This window comes from Pipra filicauda, unplaced genomic scaffold (assembly GCF_003945595.2).
Source record: "Pipra filicauda isolate LSUMZ 115617 unplaced genomic scaffold, ASM394559v2 scaffold113_size4260070_pilon, whole genome shotgun sequence".
In the NCBI taxonomy this organism is placed as follows: domain Eukaryota; kingdom Metazoa; phylum Chordata; class Aves; order Passeriformes; family Pipridae; genus Pipra; species Pipra filicauda.
In genome coordinates, this window is record NW_024103585.1 from 4174104 (window position 1) to 4201331 (window position 27228).

Below are 27228 nucleotides of genomic sequence, written 5' to 3' on the forward strand. Positions count from 1 at the left end.
CTTCTCTCCCGGTGGAGGTGCGTGGCCGAACTTAAAAAAGGGAACGTACATAGAATTCGTCACACTGCAGCAGGACTGCAAGTGAGCAGCTTCGAACTGGGGCGGGCAGAGCGCTGCCGGCGGAGAGACCCAGAAACCAGCCCACCCCACCCCCCTCACCTCCAGCCAAGACAGAAAAATGAGGGGAAAATAAAAAAGGCGAAGAAAGCAAACAACGAAGACATCCTTCCATAGCTAATAGCCAAAATTGTTTTTAGATGAATGCCTGGACATAACAAAGATTTTATTAATTAGCTCAGACACTTCAGTCAGCAAGTCTTGGTTTAAATAAGTGATGATGTCTAATAATGTAAACAAATTCAAGAGTAACCTTGCTAATTGTTTTCTAAAATTGTTCACCTAGATGGCAGTCCCTAGTAGAATGAAGTTTTTGTGTTTGTGAAAATTTTTACTAGGTTTTGTAATACCTATGACAAGTTCTCCTTAGATCCAAAGCCAATTAACATCGGGAGATGCATATTTGCTTTGAAAATAGGGGGAGTGTTTATTACCTCTGAACTATAGGAATGTTTATAAAGGAATTATATGGGTTTGAATTTTAAATTGAACATGAGGCAGAAATATGTTTATGTTCTACAGGTTATATTCTCACCAAAGTAGTAATTCTCTTTTATCTGGCTAGGGGGAAAAGATTTGTGAAAGAGCTTTTCTATAGTTTACCACTGGTCACTGCATGAGATCTTATGAGATCTACCACTGCAGAAAGAGCTTTTAATTAACTATCGGAGATGTTCAAAAAGCTGTACTAAATTAAAAGTCAGAGATGAGGTCTCAGCCCTTATCACATGTTTGAGGAAAATGACCAGCTCAGTGACAAAGCCCAGCCTCTTGCTAGTAACAGTCTACTCTAGAAGGATTTAACTCTTTGTCATTAAAAGTATTTTGCACACGGAAATTCTGTTGCAATGCTCCAGTGAAACAGGTTGGATGAATGTAGATTTGCCTCTCCAGTAACCCCATTGCAGAGCTTCGTAAATATTCACAGTAATGTGTGATGCAGCTCCCAGAGCAACCATCTGCCTCTTAAGAACCTTTTAACGTTATTTCTTAAAGTAGCTGTGAAAATGGTTACAAACTTGTGTTACAAATAATCTTTTTAAGATAACATAGTTCTCTCCATATGCAAAAAAAGACATGGACCATTTGAAAGTCAACGCTCTTTCACTGGCTATTCCGTGTTATGAACAAGCACTTTGCTTCCAATGCTGAGTTCTTTTAACTCTCCGACCCTTGGTTTTTAGACAGAGAAAAGGCAGAAGACATCAGAGGTCACATAGACTACTGTGTTGCCAGTGGGGTTTTGTGCAGTGATGTCATACATCTTATAGTCAGTGACAACACTGCAGGGTTTTTGGAGGGAGAGAAGGGGATTGCAGAAGTGAAGGGGGAAGTGCAGCCTCACTGGGCTTCATGGGCGGCACTTCTTTCTAGAAACAGAAAGGGGTGATCACAGCAAGTGAGAGGTTTAGTCATCACCGGGTGACCAAGGAGATTGTTTTCCTGTGGGTGTATCAGAGGTACCATCTGCAGATCTTAAGGAAGTGGTCTTGGAGAAAGGAGGCTAATGCTGATTTTGAGGATTAAATTTTTAGGCTGTGTGGTTGCATGTCAAGCAAGGCCAAGACAAAGGGACCTGTTACCCAAACTATCCCAATGAAAACAGGATGGGTAGCCTGCCTATTAGATCCCAGGCACTGTGGGGACCAGAATAACCACAGTGACTAATTGTGATGGGAGGCACTCATGAAACACACATTCCCATCAAAATATGGCTTTTTATTTTAGAGGCTCCACAAGCATAGCGTAGTAGAATTGTTAGGTTGAAAAAGACCCTTAAGATCATCAAGTCCAACTGTTAACTCATCGCTTCCAAGTCCACCACTAAACAATATCTTCAAGTGTCATTTCTGCACATCTTTTTAATACTTCCAGGGATAGTGACTCAACCACTTCCCGGGGCATAACAACACCTTCTGTAAAGTTCTTCTTCTTAATATCGAATCTAAGCCTCCCCTGGTGCAACTTGAAGCCATTTCATCTTGTCCTATGGCTTGTTATCTGGGAGAAGAGGCTGACACCCACTTGGCTACCATTTCCTTTTCAGGTCGCTGGAGAGAGCAATAAGGTCTCCCCTCAAGTCTCATTTTTTCTAGGCTAAAAAACACCGGTTCTCTCTGATGTTCTTCATAAGACTTGCTACCTTTCAGGATACACCCCTAAATCAGCAACAAGGCATCCATATGATCACATAATGAGTGACCATATGATCATATGATCACATGATCATATGTGCTTAAATAACTCAAAACTCATTAAGCTTCAGAAAAGCACTGATTTTGAGCACTCCTGATGTTTTACTTGACAGCGAATACTTCTCCCAACCTGACCATTCCAGCTAGTCTCCTGACCCTTTGTCACAACAGCACAGTCAGTAGCATGGCTGGAGAGTTGCACTTTGCTGCTTGATGGAGGAGTCCTACAACAAACAATTTTGTACCATGCGTAGAAAGTTAAATTATGAGGCAAACAGTACACCAAGAATTTGCTGCCACTAGATGGCAAAAAACACATGTGGAAAGCAACAACACATTTCTGAGAGCACAGCTAATGTTCTCTTCACTCAGGGGAGTTTATTCCTTTCTCGAGCAGCACAAGCAGGAAGACAACAGGGCAGCACAGAAGCCCTGTCCAAGTATGTACTTTGCCTTTGGAAAAGCTGCACTAAGTACCAACTATAAACTAACAATGTTTGTATGAAATAAAGGTCTTTCTGTGTGAAATCCCAGTGTGGTGTATGTCCCGACAATGACAACATCTTGCCTCCATTAAGGCAAAAAGTGCCACTTTCCAAGGAGAGGAGGGGAGAAAAAAACTCCTCACACACACACCCCCAGCCCCAGAGAGAGCTATTAGGCTGGAATGTAGTTCTGCCAGCCAGCTCCTTTGTGTAGGCAATCACCCAAAGCAGAAAACTGTCCTCCCCATTCAACATTCCTCCCCCACATACAGCAGGGGAAAGAAAATTCCCCTTTGGTTTTTTAGAACAAGTAAACCCATGACACTGGGGAACAAATCCCCCAGCATATTTCCCCCATCTCTACACTGTCATCTCCTTTGAACACTAGGCTGGGCAGTGATTCTTACTGTCATTGGATCTCTGTGAACACAAACGGAGCTGTCCTTGGGGGCTGAATGACTGCAAGGGTCATAAGTTAACATAGCATTGAGGACTTGTGCTACACATCCCAGCAGCTGTGCCACAAGGAACTATGTTACTGGTAAGTTTCATTTAATCTGGCGCAGTGCTACAGACAGAGCCCGTTCATCCTGGTTTTCAACCTGCTAATTTTCTTCACATCAAAACCCCCTTTCCATACTTGTTGGGTTTAACAGCCTTTGCAACACCTTGCAAAGCAAAATGACACAAAAGAGCTGGTTAATATTCAAGGATCACTTCCATCAAGCTCAAGAGAGTTTCATCCTAAAAAGCAGGAAGTCAGGCAAAAATTCCAGGAGGCCTGCATGGATGGCTTGATAAGGAGCTTCTTGTTCAAACACAAAAAGGAAACTTAGAGAGAGTGGACGCAAAGAAAGATAACAGAAATGTTGTCTGGGCATGCAGGGATGAAGCTGGTAAAGCTAAAGCCCAAATGGAACTGAATCAGGCCAGTGGTGTCAGAGACAACAAGAAGGACTTCTTTAAGCATGTAGGTGACAAAAGGAAAACCAGGGAAAATGTGGGCCCATCACTCACCAAGATGGGGAAGCTTGTTACACAGGACAGGAAAAAAGCAGAAATACTGAATGTCTTCTTTGCCTACGTCTTTCCTAGCTTTTCCCAACCTTCAGGGATCAGGACAACTGACTCTAGGAAACCCTATTCCAAAAGAGGACTTGGACTAGAGCACCTTAGTCTTTCCGTGATTATGTGCAGAGGGTGAGCAGTAGCCACCAGTAAAGCAGGGCCATACCCACAGTGCGGCATGTGCAAAAGCATGCAAAGCATAGTGCGGCTCCTCAGCAAGAAGCAATAGCAGTCGCCAACAAGACTCTAGTATGTGTCCTCCTTTTCTTCTGTTCCCCCTGCCAGCTTTGCTTCTCCCATTCTCCGATCACAAGGCTGTACCCTCTTCTTCCCTCTGCTTGCCTCTGGGACAGGTGGGGACCGGTCCAACTTTGGCAGAAAGGGCGTGGTTGCCAGAACTGTCACGACATTTTGGAACCGCTGCATTTGGTCACAGAATTGGAGCTCTTTGGACCTAGGTGGGAGGGATGAGCAGAGTCATATTTTTGAAGGCTTATTAAGGCTTTCTTCCTGGGCTGGGAGTTAAGATTTCTCTCTCTGCCCTTGATCTGAGTGCAAATCAGTCTGGCAGATATCTTCAAGGCTGAAAGAGAAGCCAGGCCTGAAGGCCGAGCCAGAGCTCTCCTCTGCTCCCTTCAGCTCTGCTCACAGCTGCATCCTCAGCCTGTCCCAGAGGCCAGACAAACGTGTCCCCTTCCTCCGTGAAGGCTTGAAGCACAGTCGTGTTAAGATCATGGCCTACAGGTGAGCTATTGCTACTAATCAGTTGCCAGACTCTTCCAGTGCTTTAGAGCCATCCTCTTTGCGTTCCGGGCAGAAGATAATAGTGGGTGAGCTTCTGGTAGCCATAAAACACAGGCAAATCCCTGATCCTGTGGGAAGTGGACCGGTTTGTAGCCTGCAAAGAAAAAGGGAAATTTCTTCAGCCAGCTTGCGGTGCATTGTAGCGTCTCTCCCCTGAGAAAGCTGGTGCAGAACCTCTGGGCCTTCACTTTGTGTTGTCATTGGGACAAACTGGGACGAGACGTGTTTGAAAGCTTCTTCCTGCCTGCTGTGTGCTGCCCATTGGCTGCTGGAGCAGCAGAGCAGAAATTCACTGTTGGCATCTGGCAAAGTAGCAGGTGACAGCAGTTACGAGGGGGTGGGGGGCTGAGGGGTCTGCTCTTCAAGAGGGACAAGACAAAGGAGTTGGGGAATTGTCCTGGTGTGGTATATTAATATAATATAAAAGACACGACCCGGCAGCTAGTTGGCAAGCAGTCAAATCTGTTTATTTAAAAGAAAAATGTCTCCTTATAAACCCTTTGGAGGACATGTGACCCCCTGACCAATGACAGCACAACACACACTGCTCATGTGCCCCAATATGCTGTCCAGGGACTTCAGTTCCCAGAATGCTTCCCTCCCTATTCTCGGGACACGTCCCTACATCCTGGAATTCTGGCATGGCGGGCTTGGAGCACTCAGTGGGCATTTCTTGAGAGCTGTGGTGGCCCCCGCCTGCTCGGGCTGGGATCCCACTTCATCCTGAGCCTCATTTCATGGAAGCGTGTCCAGAGGCAGCCCGGCCACAGGCTGAAGCAAAAACCCAGAGCGGGTGATTCGGGAGCTGCTCCAGTGCCTACCACAGCCTCCGACCCAGTGGGAGCAGCCCGGGCCCTGCCCCGGGGTGCCCTGAGGCGGGGCAGTGCCCACTCCCGCCAGCCGCCCTCACAAGGCCCAGGCCGCCTCCTTCCCACAAGGCCCAGCAGGGCCGCCCTCACTCCTGCCCCGCCCTGCCATGTCCCGCCCGGCCTCACCCTGCACCGTGGCCTCTGCCACACCCCACGGTGACGTGCTGAGTGTTCCACCTGCCATTGTGACGCCACAGGCGCCAGTCGAGCACAGCTTTGTTGGTGCCCGGAGCCGGCGCTCAGAGCTTCTGTAGCCTCTCGAGGAGCAGTAGCACATCCCGCTGTGGGAGCATTTCGCGCCTGTATCGCCGTCTTGGTAGCTGCAGGCCACGAACGCTGCACAGGGCAACCTCGTCTGCCTTGTGCTTTATACCCTGTGCCCATCCTTCTTCTCATCCTCGTCCCCTTTGTCACCCTCACCCTTAACCTCACCCTCGTCCCATTCGTCATCCCTACTTGGCGCCCGGCAGCCCCTCCGCAAGGGGGCTTCTTGCACTTCCTGCTGCTGGTAGCTCCAAGCAGGGCCATGCCGTGGCTTCTCAGCAAGAAGCGACGGCAGTCACCATCCAGCACCACCAGTGGGCAGCCCTGGGCTGCCACCAGCTCCACCAGCGCCTCCGAGCTCAGGGAGAAGGGGCTGGGCAGGCTGCACCGCGCGGCCGCCCGCGGCGACCTGGCCTGGCTGAGGCGCTGGCGCTGGTATGTGAAGGTAGTCGGCATCGACAGGCGAGACCAGGAGATGCGGTGAGTTCTATGGGATGCTGATGGCACACCTTGGCTGCTCCCGAGCCAAGCTGCAGTAGTCCTCGGCAGCCCTCTGTTAAGGACAAGGCTTGAAAAGTGAGATTTGCCCTGTCAGCTGGGAGAGTGAACTCTTGAGCTTTTCACTGCTTGTAGCTGCCGGCTGGGCTCCAGCGCTCTTGGAAACGCGTGTTGCCGACCTGCCCCTTTGCCGTAGTCTCTCTGCAGGGCTGTTCTGCAGCTGCTCAGCCCTCACCTCTTCTCTTCTGCCCTCTGGCTAATCAGCACAGGATTGCAGCAGCAGCAGCAGAGAGCAGCAAGAGGGAGGAGCAGAGTCCGGGCAGGGTCCCCAGGGTGCTGGGTAGAGACACGGCTTTGGCTCATCCTTTGTCTGTCTAGGTTAAGAGCGTACGTTTAATTTTTAGGACACCTCTGCATCTCGCTTCGGCAAACGGCCATGCAGATGTCCTTAGATATCTGCTAAGAAAGAACAGCCAGCCGAATCTCGCTGACAACTTGAAGAGAACGGCACTGATGAAGGTGTGTGGAATGCCTTATGATCTTGTAGGTGGGCATTAGTGATGGTGTGTTAAAGGGGAGGTGTCTGGCAGGATTCCTTGCATCGCTGGGCCGTAGAAACATGCATATTGCAATCGGGGTGGCATAGGCCTCTGTTAGCTAGTCTTTGAAGATGGTCTTCTATCCTAGCGTTCAGGAGCTGACAAAGTTGTGACAGAGGGGGATGTAAAAGTTGGAAGTCTTTCCCTTTTCGTGTGTTGTTCCCAGGCAGTACAGCAGGAGCAGGAAGAATGTGTTGCTATTCTGCTGGAACACGGTGCCGACCCGAATCTGGCAGACGCTGGCGGCAACACTGCCCTTCACCTGGCTGTCCTATCTAAAAATACAGCTGTAGCAGGGCTGTTACTCGAGCATAATGCCAATAGTGATGCTCAGAACCAGGTAACCTTGGCACGTGGGTAAAGCTGCTCTTTCAAACAGCTGCAGAGCTTGTCTGTGTCTTTCTAATGGCGATTATTTGTCCTTTTAGATGGGATTTACTCCCTTAAAACTTGCAGCCCTCCTACAGCATGAGGAGATCCTGGAGTGCCTTCTGAAAAAAGCAGCTGACAGGCATGCTCAAGCCCAAAGTGAAAGGTAAGGGGTTTGTCAAAACAGCACACGGGTCTTCTCGGTAGCCTGCAACCAAGACCGAGACGAGGGGCGCGGCAATGAGCTTGGAAAAAGAAGGAGGAGCCACGTGGAAGCAGTTCCCTGTGTGACTGGTAAATGCAGGTCTGCACTTGGCTGCTCTCGTACCTTAGGGGCTCTCGTACTTTGCCCGCTGAGGTCTGCAAGAAGGCGTTGTCTGTGGTGCCCTCTCCCCACAGACACCCAGAGCCATCGGGAAACTTGCCAGTAGCTCAGCAGCATGGCTGCTCTGCAGGCAAGGGAGCTTTAAGCCAAGGCACAGTTGGTGCGTTAAGTGCTCTGAAGGGAAGCGTTGGGAGAAAGAGAAGCAAGAGTGTCCGAGGGAACACGAGGGGCTCCAACTGCACATAAGGAGAAAACTTCCTGCCACGTAGATGGTCAGGCGGTCGAACGGCTTGCCCCGGGAGTTTGTGCAGCCGCATCTGTGGGGACTTTGAAGAGCAGTGCAAGGAGCCCTGAACAGCATGGCTTGACCTTGTAGTTGAGGCTGCTTTAGGGAGGCCCCTTCTAAGATAAATTCTCCAATGCTTCCATGTACTTGGCTTCGCTTTCACGGAGCTTGTAGGAAAGGGGGGAAGAGCTCTTTTGGGAACAAGCAGGGGAAAAATGATGCGGGATCAGACATGTTTCACATTAAATCTTGGATGCTTTAGGACTGCTTTTGTGGTTACTGGAACCCATGAGGCTCACCTGGAGGAAGATAATCTGCGCTTGCAGGAGGAGTTGGACAGGGCTGACACGGAGGTATGGAAAGCCCGTCCCTACAGGGATAAACCTGGCGGTGCCTGTTGCTTCCTATACATCATGAAAACAGACAAAACAGTATTCTGGGAGCCAGTATGACAGAGACCTAAGGAAGTGGCAGTTACATCGGGCTTTGATCTGCCTCTGTCCCTCTGGCCCCCTGCCCCACATCCCGCCATGCTGAGGCAGAGCTGCCTCTCCTTAGGGTTTCACCCGTGACCGGCCAGGGGGGCTGGGGTTCCTCTCTCTCTGCTACATTCAAGATTTTCCTGGTCTAAGAAGACTCCCCACACACCCCTGGCATGATTCTCGACTCCAGGGCAGGTCTGTGGAGCAGTTCATCTGCCTGCCTTTGCTGAAATGGTGGTCATTAGCTTGTCAGTGATGCCATCCTTCCTGGCCCCACCACACTGAAGCAGAGCCGCCTCTCCTCAGGCATCCACTGCTTCCTGCTTAGGGGCTGCTGGGCACCTCTCTCTGTGCTACAGTCAGGGTCATTCCCACTTAACAAAACTCCCCATGCTCCCCTCATGCAACCCTGGGCTCCAGAGCACATGTGCCAGAGCACTTCACCTCTGACACTTGTGAGATGCCTTCCTTTAGGAAGATGAATTATTTCACTCATCTTTTCCTGGAGCAGCAAGCAAGGGAATACAAGAAGCGTCACAGGTCACAAAAATGGTCCGAGGGGCAGTGTCAGTGCTTAGAACTGTGCTGTAGGAAAGCAGTGGAGGGGTGGGAGAGGCTGCTGTAAAAGAGGACAAAGGAATAGAGCTTGTGTTCATTGGGTAGTAGAAGTGAAGCTTTGAAGGTACTTGAATTGATTCCAGTTCTTTGAGCAGAGGGTATGCACACATACATGCAGCACCTGAGTTCTTCAGCAGCAGCTGGCTCCTCTATGTAAAAGCTCACCTGACAACTGTGGATTCTTACCGTGATTTTACAGCTGCGGGAGGAGGAAGAAAAGCATCTTCAGTCTGAGCATTGTGTTCGTGACTTGAAGACTGCCTTGGATGATGAAGAAAGAGAAGCAATAACTTCTTCCCCGAAACTGCAGGACCTCTTGTTGCCATCTTCCAAGACTAATACCACTCTAAAACAACTGGAAGAACACGTGCAACAGTAAGAGAGTAACCCAGTGAAGCGAGGTGTCTGTCGCTTTGGGGGATTGGGTGGAAACAACGGGACAGTCAGTTGGATTTTGAAGGACACTTCTGCTGTGGATTCTGTTACTTAGCACAGTTTGTCTGGAACTGGATTTTCTGGTAATAAGACCCGTATTTGTTTTTAAGCCTTGAAATTGAAAACACCAGATTGGAAGCCACTGTCCAGCAACAAAGCAATAGGATTGAAGTCCTTCAGAGAGACCTGCAAGCCTCTGCCTCAGTAAGCTGGTCATAAATTTCCCTTTTTGTGACTCTTGAGCCTAGTTGCCTATTTCTGTGGGGAAACTGTAAGATGAAGTTTTCCTGGAGAGCCTAGGGGAGCTCAGTTTCTGCCTTCTCCTCAGTAGAGGCTGCTCAGAGAGCAGCCTGGTCCTTTCCCCAGCTGCTACAAAAGCCCTGAGGGTATTTGCTGTGCTGGACACTAGAGCAATTCTTAGATTATAAATTATGAGTTTCACCATGAGCTCCAAGGGACCCAGAAGTATTGCTCCCAGAAGTGTCTCACAAATTTTTAAGTAGTTGTGAAGTTTCTTCTTTCTGTCAGGGAATCTTTCAAGTGTTTTCTATGCTCGTTTCCAGCAGATGATAAATGCAGTTATGATGGCCACCCTCTTTAGAGGTTTTCCCAGAATTCACTGCCTTTAGATCACGCTGAGTTTCCTTTTCTTTTTTTTTTTCTGTGTACAGGTTGGTGAACTTTCCCAGCAGCTGGACATGGAGCCTAAAACAGGCATGCAGCTAGAGGCCCAAAACCAGACTTTGCGAGAAGAGCTGTCCACTCTGCGTGGGAATTGTGAAAAACTGGAGAAGAGCAAATGCCAGCTGCAAGAAGAAGTGACAAAAGTCCATCATCATTTGGAGACTTTCGTGCTGGATGGCAGCCAAACAGCACAATGTAAAAGAGAGGTGGAAGAACGAGCTGACCAGGAAATAAGTCAAAAGCTACAAGACGTCAGTCTCGTTCTGCAAGTAAGTGAATTTCTCACCAGTGTCCACAGGCACTACGTAAAACCTCTGTTGTGGCCATCGGTTTGGGTATTTTTCTTTTGCTCCTGTATTCTGTGTGTTAGCTTCTGCCTTTCCTGAAGGCAGTGGGAGAAGGCAATATGGTTGGGCAGGAGGGCTGTCACGGGTGTGTGATGTGCCGGCAGGTCCCTGAATCAAAAGCCTGCCCAAGGCAGATTCCCACTTTGCAGTGCTTGGGGGTATCTCTGTCCGCTGGCCTGGTTCTCGCTGCTCATCCTTCAATGGGTTTTGCAACTGCCAGCTGTCATGGCCAGACCTACAGGTGCTGCTTTGTCCTTGTAGGGGGGGAAAGTGCTCAGAAAAGGAGTCACTGAAATTCCAGGGGTGGGGGTGAGGGGGTGGAGGTGGGGGATGCTCTTATTGTCTTTGAGGAATCCTTTTCGATATACCCTGCCCTACAGATACAGTGTCTCTTCATTAGGAGCTTTGAATAAGTGTGCTGATTTGGGCTTCTTTCCCAATGAAAAGAATTATTTGCCGTGGTAGCTCCTGGGTTCTGCCTTGGTTGCTGCTGGTAGTGAGGAGGCACAGCTGCCTCTCTGAGTAAGGCTGGGCCCTTGAAACAGGATGCGTGCAATTTTCTGCTGGGCAGAGCTCTCTTTTTCTTGTGGTGGTTGAAGGTGCACTGTCTCCTTCAGGCACAGGCAGCCTCCCAGGCTCCATTAGGACAAAACGGAGACAGTCATTGCGATTCAGTGAGAATCCAGTTAGAAGAAAGAATTAGAGATCTCAAAAGTGAACTGGACAGGGTAAAAAAAACCCAACAAGAGAGTGCTTCTCGTAAAGAAGCAATGCGAGGAGAAATGGAAATGTACAAAGACCTGTATCTGGAGGAATTGAAAACTAGAAGATGCCTAGACAAGAAAGTGGAAAGGTAAGTCCATGCTTTTTTGGAGTGGTAATAAGAGACTCCTTTTTCTTCATGCATTTTCCTTCTAAATGCATTGTCTACATCTCACCAGCATTATTGCCCTACATTGGCCAACAGGGTCTGGTGTAGTTGCCAAGACACTCTCCTTGATATTTGAAAAGTCGTGGCAGTCGGGTGAAGTCCCAGGTGATGGGAAAAAGGGAAACCCATTGTACCCATCTTTGAAATGGGTAGGAAGGAGGGCCCTGGTAACTGCCAACCTGTCTGCCTCCCCTCTGTGCCTGGGAAGGTCATGGAAAAGATCCTTCTAGAAGCTATGTCAAGGCACATGGATGACAGGGAGGTGATCTGAAGCACCAGCACAGGACTGATGTCCTGAGGGACGTTGGTGAGACCCCACCTGGAGTGCTGCATCCAGCTCTGGGGTCCTCAGCAAAGCAAGGACCTCCACCTGTTGGAGTGAGTCCAGAGGAGGCCACCAAGGTGGTTAGAAAGATGGAGCACCTCTCCTATGAGGAAAGGCTGGGGCAATTGCAATACTTCAGCCTGGAAAAGAGAAGGCTTTGGGCTGACCTAATTGTGGCCTTTCAGTACTTGAAGGGAACCTACCACAAGGATGAAAAGAGTGCATTTAAAAGAGCATGTAGTGAGAGGACAAGGGGGGGGGAATGTCTTCAAACGGAAAGACAGTAGGTTTAGGTTTGATACTAGGAAGAAATTGGTTGCTGTGAGGGTGGTGAGGAACTGCAACAGGTTGCCCAGAGAAGCTGTGGATGCCCCATCCCTGGAAGTGTTCAAGGCCAGGTTGGATGGAGCTCTGAACAACCTGGTCTCATGGAAGGTGTCCCAGCCCACAGCAGGAGGCTTGGAACGAGATGATCTTTAAGGTCCCTGCCAAGCCAAGCCATTCTATGCTTCTCTGATGTCTGTGCTGCTTATGTGAGACTGTGGGGAAAAGGCTGGTTCTTCCTGTGTTTCATGGTTTTCTTAACTAATTTGCTGTGCAGGTTGGAAAAGCTTCTGAGGGTAGATAGGAGGAAACTCAGGGCTAATGAAGAGAAAGAAACCCAGTCCCAGCTGGAAGAAATGAAGAACAGATATTCTGAAAAGGTCAAGGAAGTGGATAGATTACGAACAGAGGTGAGCTGCGCTTTGGGTGGGGTTTTTTGGTTGTGATGTTACTTCTTCTGAAACCTGGGAGATGCTTTCCGTATATTTCTTGTCATGTTGATGATTTTTTTTTCCTTGGCTGCATTTTGGATGTGATGGGCTTTTCTTAATGCTCCTTCTGCTGTTACAGTAGTAGATGACTATAATACGGAGGTAGTTATCACTATGGGTAAAGATGCAAATGTAAGGGCAAAGCAGTAGGTGTAAGGGCTCATGGAGGCCAGGCTGTCTTGCAGAGGAAGGGCAAGCCAAGAGTGGCAGCCAGCCTGGCAGGGTGCATGACCTCACCGGCCAGGGAGCCCTCCCACAGGCCCTCAGCAAGAAGAGCAGAACAGGTCTGCTGACAGTAAGCGGGGTCAGCCAAGAGTGCAGATCCCCTGGCTGGGCCTTAGGGATGGGCAGGTCTGCCATCCTTGCAGGACATCACGTCCATGGGCTGAGAGCAGTGGGGCCCAGCTCAGGCCTGGCTGCAGCTTGAGGGAGGCTGTGACAGCGTCATCTGGGTCTGACAGATGAATTCCTGCCCTGGAAGAGAGGGGAGGAACACCGCTGTCACTCGCAGGGCACAATCAGCCCCTGAGCCCTGTCTCAGGCGTGAGCTGAGCAGGAGGCGCTTGACGTTTTGCTTTTCTCAACAGTGTTGTTGCTGCCCAGGGCACAATGAGGACAGGTGCCTCCCAGGGGAAAATCTGTAACTGATTGCTCACGGGTAGCTCTTTCAGCCCATCTTGTCACAGGGACTCAGAAGGACTGTTCCCAGCAGTGCTTTTGAGGCTGCTCTGCCTGTGCAGTAGTGGCATGTAACCTTTTATTTCCTTCTCCGCTCCTTACTCAGATTCGTTGCTAAAGTGGCCATCTTTCAGAGCTACACTTGGGTTTGGAAGGCATCACTGTAGAATCACTTACTGCCTTTGCAGTGATTCCTTTTGAGTCCAGAAGCTTGTAGCATTTTTGCATGAGGAACTCCAAAAGGATGGGAACCTGAGGAATGCTGAGACAAATGAGGTGAAAGCTCTTCTGGCTGGAAAAGAAGAGCCTGGTTGCACTTTGTTTCTAGTCCCGAGCCAGCAGATGATGAATATAGTCTCCCTGGCCACCCCCTTTTGGGGTTTCCACAGAATTCACTGCCTTTACATCACGCTGACTTCCTGTTTTCTTCTTTCTGTCTGCAGGTTGCTGAACTTTCCCAGCAGCTGGACAGGGAAAGTAAAAAGTGCACGCAGCTGGAAGCCAAAAATCAGGATTTGCAAGAAGAGCTGTCTATCCTGCGTGGGAAGTGCAAAAACCTGGAGACGGACAAATGCCAGCTGCAAGAAGAGCTGGCAAAAGTCCAGCACCATTTGGAGACTAACATGGTGGATCGCACCCAACTAGAACAATGTAAAAGAGAGGCGGAAGAACGAGCAGACCACGAAATAAGACAGAAACTCCAACAAGTCAATGAGTTTTTGCAAGTAAGTGAATTTCTCACCAGTGTCCACAGGCGCTACGTAAAACCTCTGTTGTGGCCATCGGTTTGGGTATTTTTCTTTTGCTCCTGTATTCTGTGTGTTAGCTTCTGCCTTTCCTGAAGGCAGTGGGAGAAGGCAATATGGTTGGGCAGGAGGGCTGTCACGGGTGTGTGATGTGCCGGCAGGTCCCTGAATCAAAAGCCTGCCCAAGGCAGATTCCCACTTTGCAGTGCTTGGGGGTATCTCTGTCCGCTGGCCTGGTTCTCGCTGCTCATCCTTCAATGGGTTTTGCAACTGCCAGCTGTCATGGCCAGACCTACAGGTGCTGCTTTGTCCTTGTAGGGGGGAAAGTGCTCAGAAAAGGAGTCACTGAAGTTGTGGAGGTGGGAGATCCTCCTGTTGTCTTTGAGGAATCCTTTTCCATATGCCCTGTCCTACAGAGAGAGTGTCCTTTCATTAGTAGCTTTGTATAATAGTAGCTCCAGGGTTCTGCTTTCATTGCTGCTGGTAGTGAGGAGGCACAGCTGCCTCTCTGAGTAAAGCCTTGAAATTGGGTACATGCAATTTTCTGCTGGAGAGAGTTCTCTTTTGCTTGTGGTGATTGAAGGTGCACTGTCTCCTTCAGGCACAGGCAGCCTCCCAGGACAGATTAGAACAAATCAGAACCAGTCATTTAGACTCACTGAAAAAACAGCTAGAAGACAGAATTAGAGATCTTGAACGTGCACTGCGAAGGATAAAAAGCGAGCAACCAGAAAGACCTTTTCAAAAAGAATCCACCCAGGCAGAAGTGGAAATGTACAAAGAGCTCTATCTGGTGGAAGCAAAAACCAGAAAAAGCCTAGCCAAGAAACTGGAAAGGTAAGTCCATGCTCTTCTGGACTGGTAATAACAGACTCCTTTTTCCTCGTGCATTTTCCTTCTAAAATCCCTTTTTTACGTCTCGCCAGCATGATGTGTGAAAGCAGAACAGGGCATATTTGTGGGGAAAGTCCCTTAAGACCCTTCCCTTCATCAGACCTGTCTTCCTTTCTCTTTAAGAGTTCCAGCAGGAACACCACAGTAGCGCCATTATGGCATTATTGGTGTCTTTTTCGAGTTGATGTTGTTCTAGCAGGCAGTCTTTTTGCCAATCTCTAATCTCCTCATCCTGTGTGGGACAGAAAAGATGAATCTTGTGCCCTTTACTGTTTGAATAAGGAGAGAAGCCTCTCGGAGAACAGAGTTGGATTCTGTGCACCAAAAATAAGAACGCTCTTTCTTGGCTTCTGTTTTGGCAGCGGGTCTGAGGTTTGAGCTTTCCTTGAGAAGGCCAGGGTAGGCCAGCGTTCTTATGGAGGTGACACTTGCTGCTCCTTGCACTTAGTGTGATTTCGTAGAAACAGGCCCTCTGAACGAGCCCAGATCAAAGGATGTGCTTGTTTTGGACGCTCTTAATGCCCTTGGCTTTTAGAAGTCGAGTAGTAGTCAAGGACGTGGAGGGTAACTCTGCAAAAGCCTTACTGCCAAAGATGACTCTCTGTGTGCTTCTGAATGTTTCAGAGCTGATGAGAGACTTGCAGAGGCCGACATCAAGCTCTTTTTGGAGCGCCATAGAAGCAAATCTGCAGTCACAAGCAGCGCTGTCAGCGGACATCTGGCTGCAAGTCCACTTCTGGATCCAGCTGGCCTGGGATATCTTGGCAACCACTTGGGACTGAACAGAAGTCTGGGTTTCAGAACACCACCCAGACATCTGTGGTAAAGCCGAAGATTTTAGGACATCAGGTTTGTACAAATTTTCCAGAGCGGTCAAAGGCCAAAAAATATTGAAATCGAAGCAATGAGCTGTGTAACTATATTCTTTTTCAAGACAAACTGTGGTAAAGAGCACTGTGGGGCACGAACCCCCCATCTAAGTTCCACACTAAATTTACATGTATGGTATGTGTGACCTATTTCAAGTGGCTAATGTCACCATGAGTGCCAAATGCCAGCAGACATCTGTGAGACCCCATTTTCTTCATCATTGATCTTTGTTCTAGCAGTTTCTTCACTGGACCTTGCTTTAATATGTTACTATGGATAGGAGGCATTTGTTCCTGTAGTTCCTGCTACGTCTTACTACATGAAACAGCAGAACTACCTACTCCTTGGGAAGTCTTCACAGCCTTCTAATTGTGCAGCAATGCTGCAACCTCTGCAATAGCACTGGTCCAAGTATGCCCTGTAATCAGCAGTCAGTGGGATAGCGCATCCCTTCCAGAATGCAGAGCATTATACCAGGAGACGTGGAAACCACACACCAGTAGTTGTAATCAGTGGGACAGCCACGTAGCATGGGACTGAGGCATGGCCAAGCTTCTCTGTTGAGTTAGCGTGTTTAGTTGTTGGATGAATGTGAGAAGCATTTGTTCACTTTGAAGTCCATCTCAGTTCACTGGTCCCCTCACCTCCATTGGAAAGAACCCATTTCAACAAGGTGTCTACATACAGCACCTGGTTGAAGACAAAAACACCAAGGAGATGAAAAGGGGCCAAGCAGCGTAGGTAATGCGTAGCAGCGGCAGTTACAGACAGGAACTTTTCTGTACCGCTGTGAACGCGTTTTTGAGGGCAGAGGCGTGGACAGGCATTACGGAAAGAACTCGTGAGGTAATTAGTGCTGTACCATCTGCAGGGTTTATTCTGCAGGCAAGCACTAGAAAGGAAGCACACTTCAGGGACCCAATGCAAAAGGGAGAAAAGGAGAAGACCAGGAGGGGCAGGGAGCACGGAACAAGTGAGGGAAAGAAAGGACAGAGAGATGGCAGCAAGATGTTAAAAGAAGGAAAAGGCAAAGGAGGAAACCATTCCTGTTCGAGGAAAAAAGCTGCCCTACTTGAAAAGAAAAGAGTTGACAGCTGTGTCTTTTTTGAAAAAGAGCAGGGAAAACAGATAGTGAAGGGAAGGACAGTGGGAGTACCCAGTGCTTCCTAAAACTGAATTACAGCAACAGTCTTCAGCTCGCCCTTTCCATTGTGATTTTCCAGAAGAAAACTCTGGGCATCTCAAAGTTTTGTCAGTATTAAGACAGAAACCTTCACTGCTTTCCTAGCTTCCCTGAAGGATGTTACAGAAATTAAATATTTCTACAGGTTATTTCATGGCTCATTGTTTTATCCAGTTGCTAATTTATGCAGATGTGCAGTTCAAATCGCTATACAGGCTGCTTCAACGCTTTGCAACAACTGCTTCCTAGATCTACTTGTGGAAAACAGTTGAGTTGATTCCAAGAAAAGAATGCACTAGGTCTGAGGATGGTGATACTGTTCTCACTCAGCGTCCTGACTGCAACAGCACCCATACAGTTCCTTTTCAGGCCACGTCTGTCTCACAGCCTTGAGCGTACTCTCAAGGAAGTTGATGAACAACTACGTATGACATTTCCCCAGCCTTCAGTGACTGAGGTCTGGAGGGGTTTTGTTTCTTAGTTTGGGGGCTTGCTTCGATCCCAACATTTCTCCTTCCTATTGCATTTTTTTTGGTAGGACTTAGTCCCCTGAAGTTCTCTCTGACCTTGACTGCAACCTCTGGAGACTTTTAGTTTGTTGTCAACAGAGGAGCTGAGGATAGTTCACTCTCACTATACACAGTTTGTCTTCTCAGGATTTGCTTCAAACTCTACTACCATATCAAGTTCTAAAGTTTTCTTCCTCGAAGGGGTGTGTGCAAAACAATGGCTTAATCAACTGAAATCTTACCTCTTAACTCTGTAAATACTACCTCTTAACTGTGTATTTTCTGTATAATTCTAGGCACGACAGGAACGGGATGCAAAAATCGCTAGAGACCTTCAACGAGGTAATGTGTCATTATGTTAGGAGGGTTTTTAAGGAAAAAGGTGACTATTTCTAGCTCTTGACAGCTCTCGAGCCATTTTTATCAAGTTCCTCTGATAAGTATGTTTTTGGGGTTTTTTTTCTGCTAGCCTTCCAGTTGAGACTTGAATGTGAAAACTTCCTGCTTACCAAAATGTTGCGTACAATGTTATGCAGTTGCCTGGAAAAAGCCAAGCGCAAAGAAACCCTTGGCTTAAGCTGAAGTTGCCCTTCACTAGAGTTCATCTCAAGCACAAACAGCAAAGCAGCCAAGAGATAAGTATAAGCTTCAGCCATCACTTCCCCTCCCATGCACACCGATGGCATTCAGCACTAAACCGCACCATACCCATTCTTTGCGGTTGGTTCCTGATTTTGGCTACGATTCTATGATTCATGGCTTGTCTTGGTAGCTTAGGGGGTGCAGTCTTTTTTGGAATAAGCAAGAAGATCAGTGACAAAAAATAATCTGCCTTTAGGAAAAGAGTATTCAGTACTTTTTTGGCAAATATCCGTTCAGTGCTTGCCATACATAGCATAAAACATGCTGTAGAATTTGAGGCCAGGTGTCCCAAGAGGAAATGCACCTGTTCCATGGGAATTTGTTCCTCCAGAGTTACTGCTTTGTAGTGCCTGGTGCTGTGTAGTAGTAGTAGTGTGCCAATAAATCACTGGTTTGAACATAAAAGGAAAGCAGAGACTTCGGGTTGAAGAGGTCTACAGGGGGCTGTTTAGCACAGGAGTCATTTGTGGATTGCCTGAAGGTGTTCAGTGTGTAGCCCCCGGAATGTCTTCCACTTGCTTTAGAAATGCTGTTGTCGGATAAGCAATTGTGGAAAAAATGGGTTTCTTCCTTTGCACCTAGCCCTTCCATTGTTATGTTCCCTTGGAAATTTTAAAGTCTCTGTCTGGATTGCAGTCTCTTGTGTTGCCTGTCATGTCCTTGCCTTATTTTGCCCTGTCTGCTGTAAAAGTAACACCAGGAATCTTGTCAATTTTCCCGCCAGCCACTGCTAAACTTACAAGGGGATCTGCTGGATCTTCAAAAAATCTTCATGTGGACCACGGACGCGGTCCCTGTGGCAATAACAGGTTTGCCACTCTCTGGATGAGGGTGTAAAAAATGGCTCCTTTAGGGAGGTGGGTTAAGGCTTATATAAGGTAGGGGTAGAATTTGCTAGAAGAAAGGGAGGGACTAGGGCGGAGCATGCAAAGTGTAACTATATAAGGGAAAAAGGGGGTAGGGATTATCCTTTTTAGGGAAAGGGTGGCCATAAAAGGAAATACTGCAATGCAGCAAACTTTGGCCAATCAGGGAGTGGGGCCTAAGGATACAGAAATCAAGGGCATTTTTCATACAACAATTTCAGGGTACAAACAAGGGAAAAACTACAATAAATGTTTAGACGCAACTGTAAAACTCGAAACGCATTGGGTCTGAACTCCTTGACAATTTCATACTGGGGTTTCATCCTCTGGAGGGTCACACATTTCTTCTTGTTTTCTCCAGCTTTCATATTCAGCAATGTCCTCACTCCCGACAGACCAGGATCCCCTTTCCAGAGTAATGGAGGAGCACCGTGATTCTTTAATCAAAAATTACCGGATTTGAATGAAATGCTATAGAGAGGCTCTGGAAATCCTTCAGTGTTCACAGTGAGTCTATGGTTTCCCATCCCCCACTTCAGATGTAAAAACATGTTCCTTGCAGTTGGAATGTAAACTCATAAACTCTATTAAATGGATGTCAAGCACATTGCACTTACCTGTTGGTTTACTGATGCATAGCTGGTGTCTTGGCTTCTTATGCACTCACAATAAGAACCACATCCATTTTTTCTGCCGAGCAGATTGCTGATCTTGATTCTTGAGCATGAAAGAGCTCAAATCCTCGGAGCCATCATAGTGATTCAGCGAGAAAACAGAAGAAAGAAGTAGAGATCTCAAAAGTCAATTGGACAGGACAAAAAACACCCAGCAAGACAGACCTCTTCAAAAAGAATCCACCCAGGCAGAAGTGGAAATGTACAAAGAGCTCTATCTGGCGGAAGCGAAAACCAGAAAAAGCCTAGCCAAGAAACTGGAAAGGTAAGTCCATGCTCTTCTGGACTGGTAATAACAGACTCCTTTTTCCTCGTGCATTTTCCTTCTAAAATCCCTTTTTTACGTCTCGCCAGCATGATGTGTGAAAGCAGAACAGGGCATATTTGTGGGGAAAGTCCCTTAAGACCCTTCCCTTCATCAGACCTGTCTTCCTTTCTCTTTAAGAGTTCCAGTAGTAACACCACAGTAGCGCCATTATGGCATTATTGGTGTCTTTTTCGAGTTGATGTTGTTCTAGCAGGCAGTCTTTTTGCCAGTCTCTAATCTCCTCATCCTGTGTGGGACAGAAAAGATGAATCTTGTGCCCTTTACTGTTTGAATAAGGAGAGAAGCCTCTCGGAGAACAGAGTTGGATTCTGTGCACCAAAAATAAGAACGCTCTTTCTTGGCTTCTGTTTTGGCAGCGGGTCTGAGGTTTGAGCTTTCCTTGAGAAGGCCAGGGTAGGCCAGCGTTCTTATGGAGGTGACACTTGCTGCTCCTTGCACTTAGTGTGATTTCGTAGAAACAGGCCCTCTGAACGAGCCCAGATCAAAGGATGTGCTTGTTTTGGACGCTCTTAATGCCCTTGGCTTTTAGAAGTCGAGTAGTAGTCAAGGACGTGGAGGGTAACTTTGCAAAAGCCTTACTGCCAAAGATGACTCTCTGTGTGCTTCTGAATGTTTCAGAGCTGATGAGAGACTTGCAGAGGCCAACACCAAGTTCCTTTTGGAGCGCCATAGAAGCAAATCTGCAATCACAAGCAGCGCTGTCAGCGGACATCTGGCTGCAAGTCCACTTCTGTATTCAACTGGCGTGGGACATCTTGGGAACAGTTTGGGACTGAACAGAAGTCTGGGTCTCAGAACACCACCCAGACATCTGTGGTAAAGCCGAAGACTTTAGGTCATCTGTAGCAATCCGAAACTCGGATATCAGCACAAAAGGATTATGTAGCAGGCCATGGACAACAGGGGCTGAAAGAAATCCCACCACCTGAGGATCACATGCTTCTTCACAAGACCTGCTGATATTTAACTATGTTGATCGACCTGGCTCCTGCAGCAAGATATGGAAAGACTTTGTGATGATGATATCAGACTACTCCCTTTGTTCCTCTAGTTAGCATAATCCATCCCCAACTTAGCATAATCCATCCTCCTCATTAACATGTCCGGCCCCCGAGACCCTTAAATTGTGAGATGCGTGTTCAATAAAGATTCCAGTTTTCACCCCCAAACCTGGGATCGATTAGTTATTGACTTCCTACAGTCATCAGGTTTGTACAAATTTTCCAGAGCGGTCAAAAGCCAAAAAATATTGAAATCAAAGCAATGAACTGTGTAACTACATTCTTTTACAAGACAAACTGTGGTAAAGAGCACTGTGGGGCACGAACCCCGCACCTAAGTTCTACACTAAATTTACATGTATGGTATGTGTGACCTATTTCAAGTGGCTAATGTCACCATGAGTGCCAAATGCCAGCAGACATCTGTGAGACCCCTTTTTCTTCATCATTGATCTTTGTTCTAGCAGTTTCTTCACTGGACCTTGCTTTAATATGTTACTATGGATAGGAGGCATTTGTTCCTGTAGTTCCTGCTACGTCTTACTACATGAAACAGCAGAACTACCTACTCCTTGGGAAGTCTTCACGGCCTTCTAATTGTGCAGCAATGCTGCAACCTCTGCAATAGCACTGGTCCAAGTATGCCCTGTAATCAGCAGTCAGTGGGATAGCGCATCCCTTCCAGAATGCAGAGCATTATACCAGGAGACGGGGAAACCACACACCAGTAGTTGTAATCAGTGGGACAGCCACGTAGCATGGGACTGAGGCATGGCCAAGCTTCTCTGTTGAGTTAGCGTGTTTAGTTGTTGGATGAATGTGAGAAGCATTTGTTCACTTTGAAGTCCATCTCAGTTCACTGGTCCCCTCACCTCCATTGGAAAGAACCCATTTCAACAAGGTGTCTACATACAGCACCTGGTTGAAGACAAAAACACCAAGGAGATGAAAAGGGGCCAAGCAGCGTAGGTAATGCGTAGCAGCGGCAGTTACAGACAGGAACTTTTCTGTACCGCTGTGAACGCGTTTTTGAGGGCAGAGGCGTGGACAGGCATTACGGAAAGAACTCATGAGGTAATTAGTGCTGTACCATCTGCAGGGTTTATTCTGCAGGCAAGCACTAGAAAGGAAGCAAACTTCAGGGACCCAATGCAAAAGGGAGAAAAGAAGACCAGGAGGGGCAGGGAGCCCAGAACAGCCTTGAGCGTACTCTCAAGGAAGTTGATGAATAACTATGTATGACATTTCCCCCATTCTTCAATTAATGATGTAATTAAGTGCTCCCCTCTAGTGATCCAGCCTTTATTTTCAAGTTTCTGTCATAAGTAGGTTTTTGGGGTTTTTTTCTGCTAGCCTTTCAGTTGAGACTTGAATGTGAAAACTTCCTGCTTACCAAAATGTTGCGTACAATGTTATGCAGTTGCCTGGAAAAAGCCAAGCGCAAAGAAACCCTTGGCTTAAGCTGAAGTTGCCCTTCACTAGAGTTCATCTCAAGCACAAACAGCAAAGCAGCCAAGAGATAAGTATAAGCTTCAGCCATCACTTCCCGTCCCATGTACACCGATGGCATTCAGCACTAAACTGTACCATACCCGTTCTCTGCTGTTGGTTCTTCATTTTTGCTATGATTCTGTGATTCATGGCTTGTCTTGATAGCTTAGGTGGTGCAGTCTTTTTGGAATAAGCAAGAAGATCAGTAACAAAAGCTAACTTTTTTTTAGGAAAAGATTATTAAGTACTGTTCAGGCAAATATGAGTTCAATTTAGTTTGAAGATATCTTCAGGGGTCTAAGTTTAGCACAGGAGTCATTTGTGGATTGCCTGAAGGTGTTCAGTGTGTAGCCTCCAGAATGTCTTCCACTTGCTTTAGAAATGCTGTTGACGGATAAGCAATTGTGGAAAAAATGGGTTTCTTCCTTTGCACCTAGCCCTTCCGTTGTTATGTTCCCTTGGAAATTTTAAAGCCTCTGTCTGGATTGCAGTCTCTTGTGTTGCCTGTCATGTCCTTGCCTTATTTTGCCCTGTCTGCTGTAAAAGAAACACCAGGAATCTTGTCAGTTTTTTTCTGCAGCTACTGTTGAACTTGAAAGGGGATCTGCTGGATCTTCAAAAAATCTTCACGTGGACCAGGATCCCCTTTCCTAGAGTAATGGAGGAGCACCATGATTCTTCAACCAAAAATTACCGGAGTTGAATGAAATGCTATAGAGAGGCTCTGGAAATCATTCAGTGTTCACAGTGAGTCTATGGTTTCCCATCCCCCCGCTTCAGATGTGAAAACATGTTCCTTGCAGTCGGAATGTAAACTCATAAACTCTAATAAATGGATGTGTCCTAGTTAGAACAGCTGGGACCAGTTCATCACTGCATGGGTGTAACCCAAAACTGTGTATTCTATAGCCTTCCATGCCATTTCCCAGAAACTGTTATCAATAGACTATTTACACCCTCTGCCCAGAACAGCCTGACTCCTCAGGCTATAAACTAGTTGTTAAGAGGCCTGCGAGATAGGAGGGTGCCTCCTGTCCTCACCCCCTGTGATGGTTTCACTCTAGGCCTTCCTGGAGACCAGCTTGTAACCAGGAAGGAACTAGGAAAGTGATCACGGAAGTATTCCATGCTATTCCTTTACGTAACTTGAGTTATAAATAAAGCCAGCAGGAGGGACCTCGCTCTCTTCCTTTCCGGCGAGGTTCGAGAACGGTGGGCCCCTGTCTCGGTCTGGCTTATCTGGAGCTGAGGCCTACAGTGACTGCTGTTACCTGCCACGCGTGAGGGGAGAGCGCTGGGCCGTGTCTGGCCATCCTGCTTGTTCAAAGGGAAGTGGTGAGATTTTGCTAATTTACCGTCAGTTGGCTGGTTGACTTGCTCGGTCTTTGTCCCTTTTTGTCCTCCCTTCTCCCTCCCCCTCTTCCCTTTTTGGGGAACTGTTTGGGATTTCTGGAGTTGTGGTGTATAGTATTCTCATTGTATATATCTGTCTCATATGTAAAATATATATATATATATTTGCTATAGCTTTGGCTGCTTAAGTCATTTCTTTTCTCTTCCCTCTCTGGGAAGCAGGTCCTTGTTGTCGAGTTTCGGGGACTTGGTGGGAAGCCAGCTCGAAACTTGCACACCCCCTTTGTGGAACTCCCCACCCTGAGGGAAATACTGGGCATTCCTGCCTGAACTGGAGAATATATAATCTTGGAGTCTTGGAACTTTTGCAACCACTCACGGGATCCAGAGGAAGACTGCAGACCACCGCTCTCAACCAAACTGCAGACCACCACTCTCGACTGGACTGCAGACCACCACTCTCAACCGGACTGCAATCACCACTTTTCAACCACGCTGCAACCATCACTCTCGACCAGACTGCAATCACCACTCTTGACCAGACTGCAACAGCACTCTCACCAACAGGTTTTCCCCCCTCCTTTTACTTTGGACTCAGGGGGCCCAAAGAACACCACTCTGTTCATGCCCCAGGGTGCTGGGTTATACATTTGGGTTTTGTGGGTTAAAACCAATTGTTTGTCTGTATAATCGTACTTATTGTATTATTTTATTAAATTGTTATTCTGACTTATAATCTCTCTTTTGAGTTGAGTTCATTTCCTCTGCTGGTTTACCTTTAAACCAGCACAGGATGTCAAGCACATTGCACTTAACTGTTGGTTTATTGATGCATAGCTGGTTTCTTATGCACTCACAAAAAGAACCACATCCATTTTTTCTGCCTAGCAGATTGATTGATCTTGATTCTTGAGCTTTACAAAACTGTCTAAATTGTTTCTTAGTACAGTAGATGCATTAGCATTCCATTTGTTCAGCTAATTCATTTCACTCAATGTGTTTAGAGTGTTACCAATGTTATTGTAGTACTTAGGGATCTGTTCGAGACCTGAGGTAGAGAAGAACCACCATTTCTAGGTCCCGCTGGGAAGCAGCCAGCTATGGAAGTCCACCTAACCAGTCCTCATCACCTCAAAAGCATGAAGACAGGCCTTACTAATTTGACAAGTTACCGTCTACACATACACCAAAGTAGGCTTGGCAAAAGCATTAATTAAAATATTAAATTAATGTTCTACCTCTTCTCCAGGCGAACCCCTTCACAGTTATGTGTATTAGTGAATGTATGGGCTGCAAAACTCAAATGCCCTTTGGAAGACAACAATTTTAATCAAACAGTAAATTGCACCTGTTCTTCACATGATTGAGAATGAGAGCTCTGCTAAGGAGCAACAGTACTGTAAACTCACAATAAATCCATTTGACATAAGAAGCAGCAATGAGATCTGTGACAATGTGTAAGCTGATGAAATGTGGCTGCTTAGTACTTTGGTCAAAGACTGCAATACCTGTGCAAATCCCCTGCATTTGTATTTTGTTTTAGCATTGTTTTCTTTTTGTCTGATGCTGGTTTGATTTTAAATATCGAGTACACAAAATTATTTCAGAAAGTCTCAGCCTCTCAAGAAATTGAAACTAGTTTCAACTTGGAAAAAAGCTAATGATCTGTATGTGAGGGTCACATAAAAACCATTTACCAACTGGAGCTTTCAGGGCACTTTACTAGGAACAATCATGGTTCTCTCCCTCAATACCAAGTGAAAATGATGTCTAAACCTGTTCCAAACTCAAATTTATCAACATCTGAAACACAGATGGCACAAAGTGTAAGCACAACAAAACATTTCAGCAGACAACAAAGTGAGTAATATATACAATGTTAACTTTCTGCCTACTCTGTTATTTGTATAGTTGTCTACTGCTGGAATGATGACGGCTCCCATACTTCTCCATCAGAATTTTTCTCACAAGTTATCCATGCTCATGAAACCCTCTGGGCAGGGATATGATATGTGCACTGTAGACTCAGAATAACCCATCTCTGACATCTGCTGTATGGATGCACCAAACCCAACCATAGCTCTGACCCTACAATGCATTTTAGCTCAAATAGTTTCATTATCATAACTGGAATCACAGATACATTTCCTTCTGAAGAAGTATGTACAGTCTTCATGCAATTGCATTCTGAACATTTAGCACTTTTCAGGATGAGCAACAGACTGGAAAGAAAAATTAGTGCTGCCATCATTGCTGCCATAAATAAAACTTTCTAATTGATTGATTGGCATTGTTTTGCCTTAATTTAGCCCAAGGACGTATCCCAAATACATCTACCTCAGAGCACCCAGTCCGAGACTGCCCTCTTGAGACCTGAAATTTTGTGGCTATCCCAGAGCAGGCAGCTCAGGACTGCTGTCTCGGGACCCAACAGCACTGCTCAGCAATAACAAAAACATTTCTGTTTGATGGTAATACATCACTGTGTTCAGCACAAACCCAAAACACAGCCCCATACCAGCTACTGTGAAGAAAATTAATTCTATCCGAGCCAAAACCAGCACAATAACATATTGATATTTTGGCTGTTGCTGAGCAGCACTTACCAAAAGTCAGGGACTTTTGAGTGTCTTATGCCATGCCAAGAGAGGAGCTGCACAAAAAGCTGGGAGGAAGCGTAGCTGGGACAGCTGACCCAAACTGGTCAAAGGGATATTCCACAACATAGAAATAGAAACTGGGGGAAGTTAGACAGGATGGGCATCAACCAGTGGGTGGTGAGCAATTGTATTGTACATCACTTGTTTCTCTTGGGTTTTATTTTTCCTTTCTGTCTTTTTAAAATTACAATTCTTCTTACTATTTCTTGTTTTGTTTCAATTCTTAAACTGCTCTGATCTGAACCCAAGAGTTAGGGTTTTTTATTAATTCTTTAAATTCTCCTCCCAATCCCACTGTGGGCAAGTGAGGTGCAGGGGGTAGTGATCAAGCAGCTGTGGTACCTCGGTGTCTGGGGTTAGACCACCATGTTTGGAAATTGAAATCAATTTTCAATGCATCACAGTCCTACTTTTAGCAGACATTTATTGCTTTCTTATGGTTTATAATTTCTAAGTAGTTTAATTAAAAGAAGGAAGACAAAAGTTTTATTTTGCATTTTTGTCAATTAAGATGTAACCAAACCTAACAAATCCAATTACGGCCTACCTGGCTCCACAATAACACACTGAGTTAATTTTATGATAGCTGTATATTGGTTGCCCAAAAAACGTGAGTCAGTGCATCTCTGCCATTCTGAATATGCTAATAAGTCCCTTCTTTTACACAATAACTCTTTTACTGTATTGAAAAGAAAAGAACATTTCTTGTTCATCAGTTAGAGGATGTCAAAAGAAATCCCTTCCACATTCTGAGCAGAAAGCTAGCTGTTAATCCTACCATGTGCATGTGTGCATGGGATATGGTGTGCCACCACTT

General features: G+C 46.6%; 1 protein-coding gene across 3 annotated transcripts; it reads left to right on the forward strand.

Annotated features, from left to right (window-relative positions):
* Nucleotides 1–5345: 5345 nt before the first annotated feature.
* Nucleotides 5346–21075, forward strand: LOC113984922 (ankyrin repeat domain-containing protein 26-like). Of its 3 annotated transcripts, none has more exons than XR_005564495.1 (18): nucleotides 5347–6282; nucleotides 6705–6819; nucleotides 7066–7239; nucleotides 7328–7434; nucleotides 8142–8232; nucleotides 9179–9354; nucleotides 9525–9618; nucleotides 10086–10367; nucleotides 11063–11298; nucleotides 12303–12435; nucleotides 13638–13919; nucleotides 14542–14777; nucleotides 15459–15683; nucleotides 17693–17738; nucleotides 17866–18895; nucleotides 19266–19411; nucleotides 19606–19843; nucleotides 20525–21075. XR_005564495.1 is itself a non-coding variant. In XM_039383896.1 (14 exons), exons 1-13 carry the CDS (start codon nucleotides 6065–6067, stop codon nucleotides 15658–15660), a joined length of 2346 nt encoding a protein of 781 aa, XP_039239830.1. In that variant the 5' UTR covers nucleotides 5346–6064; the 3' UTR covers nucleotides 15661–15675; nucleotides 20742–21075. The 3 variants fall into 3 exon arrangements, 1 of the variants encoding a protein (XP_039239830.1); XR_005564494.1 differs by having other exon boundaries at nucleotides 17866–18847; XM_039383896.1 differs by lacking the exons at nucleotides 17693–17738; nucleotides 17866–18895; nucleotides 19266–19411; nucleotides 19606–19843 and having other exon boundaries at nucleotides 5346–6282; nucleotides 15459–15675; nucleotides 20742–21075.
* Nucleotides 21076–27228: the final 6153 nt, after the last annotated feature.

Coding starts and splice junctions, on each gene's coding strand:
- LOC113984922 (XM_039383896.1), top strand. CDS start 6,065: ATGCCGTGGCTTCTCAGCAAGAAGCGACGGCAGTCACCATCCAGCACC. Junction 9,355..9,524: donor CTGGAAGAACACGTGCAACA/GTAAGAGAGTAA, acceptor TTTGTTTTTAAG/CCTTGAAATTGAAAACACCA. Junction 9,619..10,085: donor ACCTGCAAGCCTCTGCCTCA/GTAAGCTGGTCA, acceptor TTCTGTGTACAG/GTTGGTGAACTTTCCCAGCA.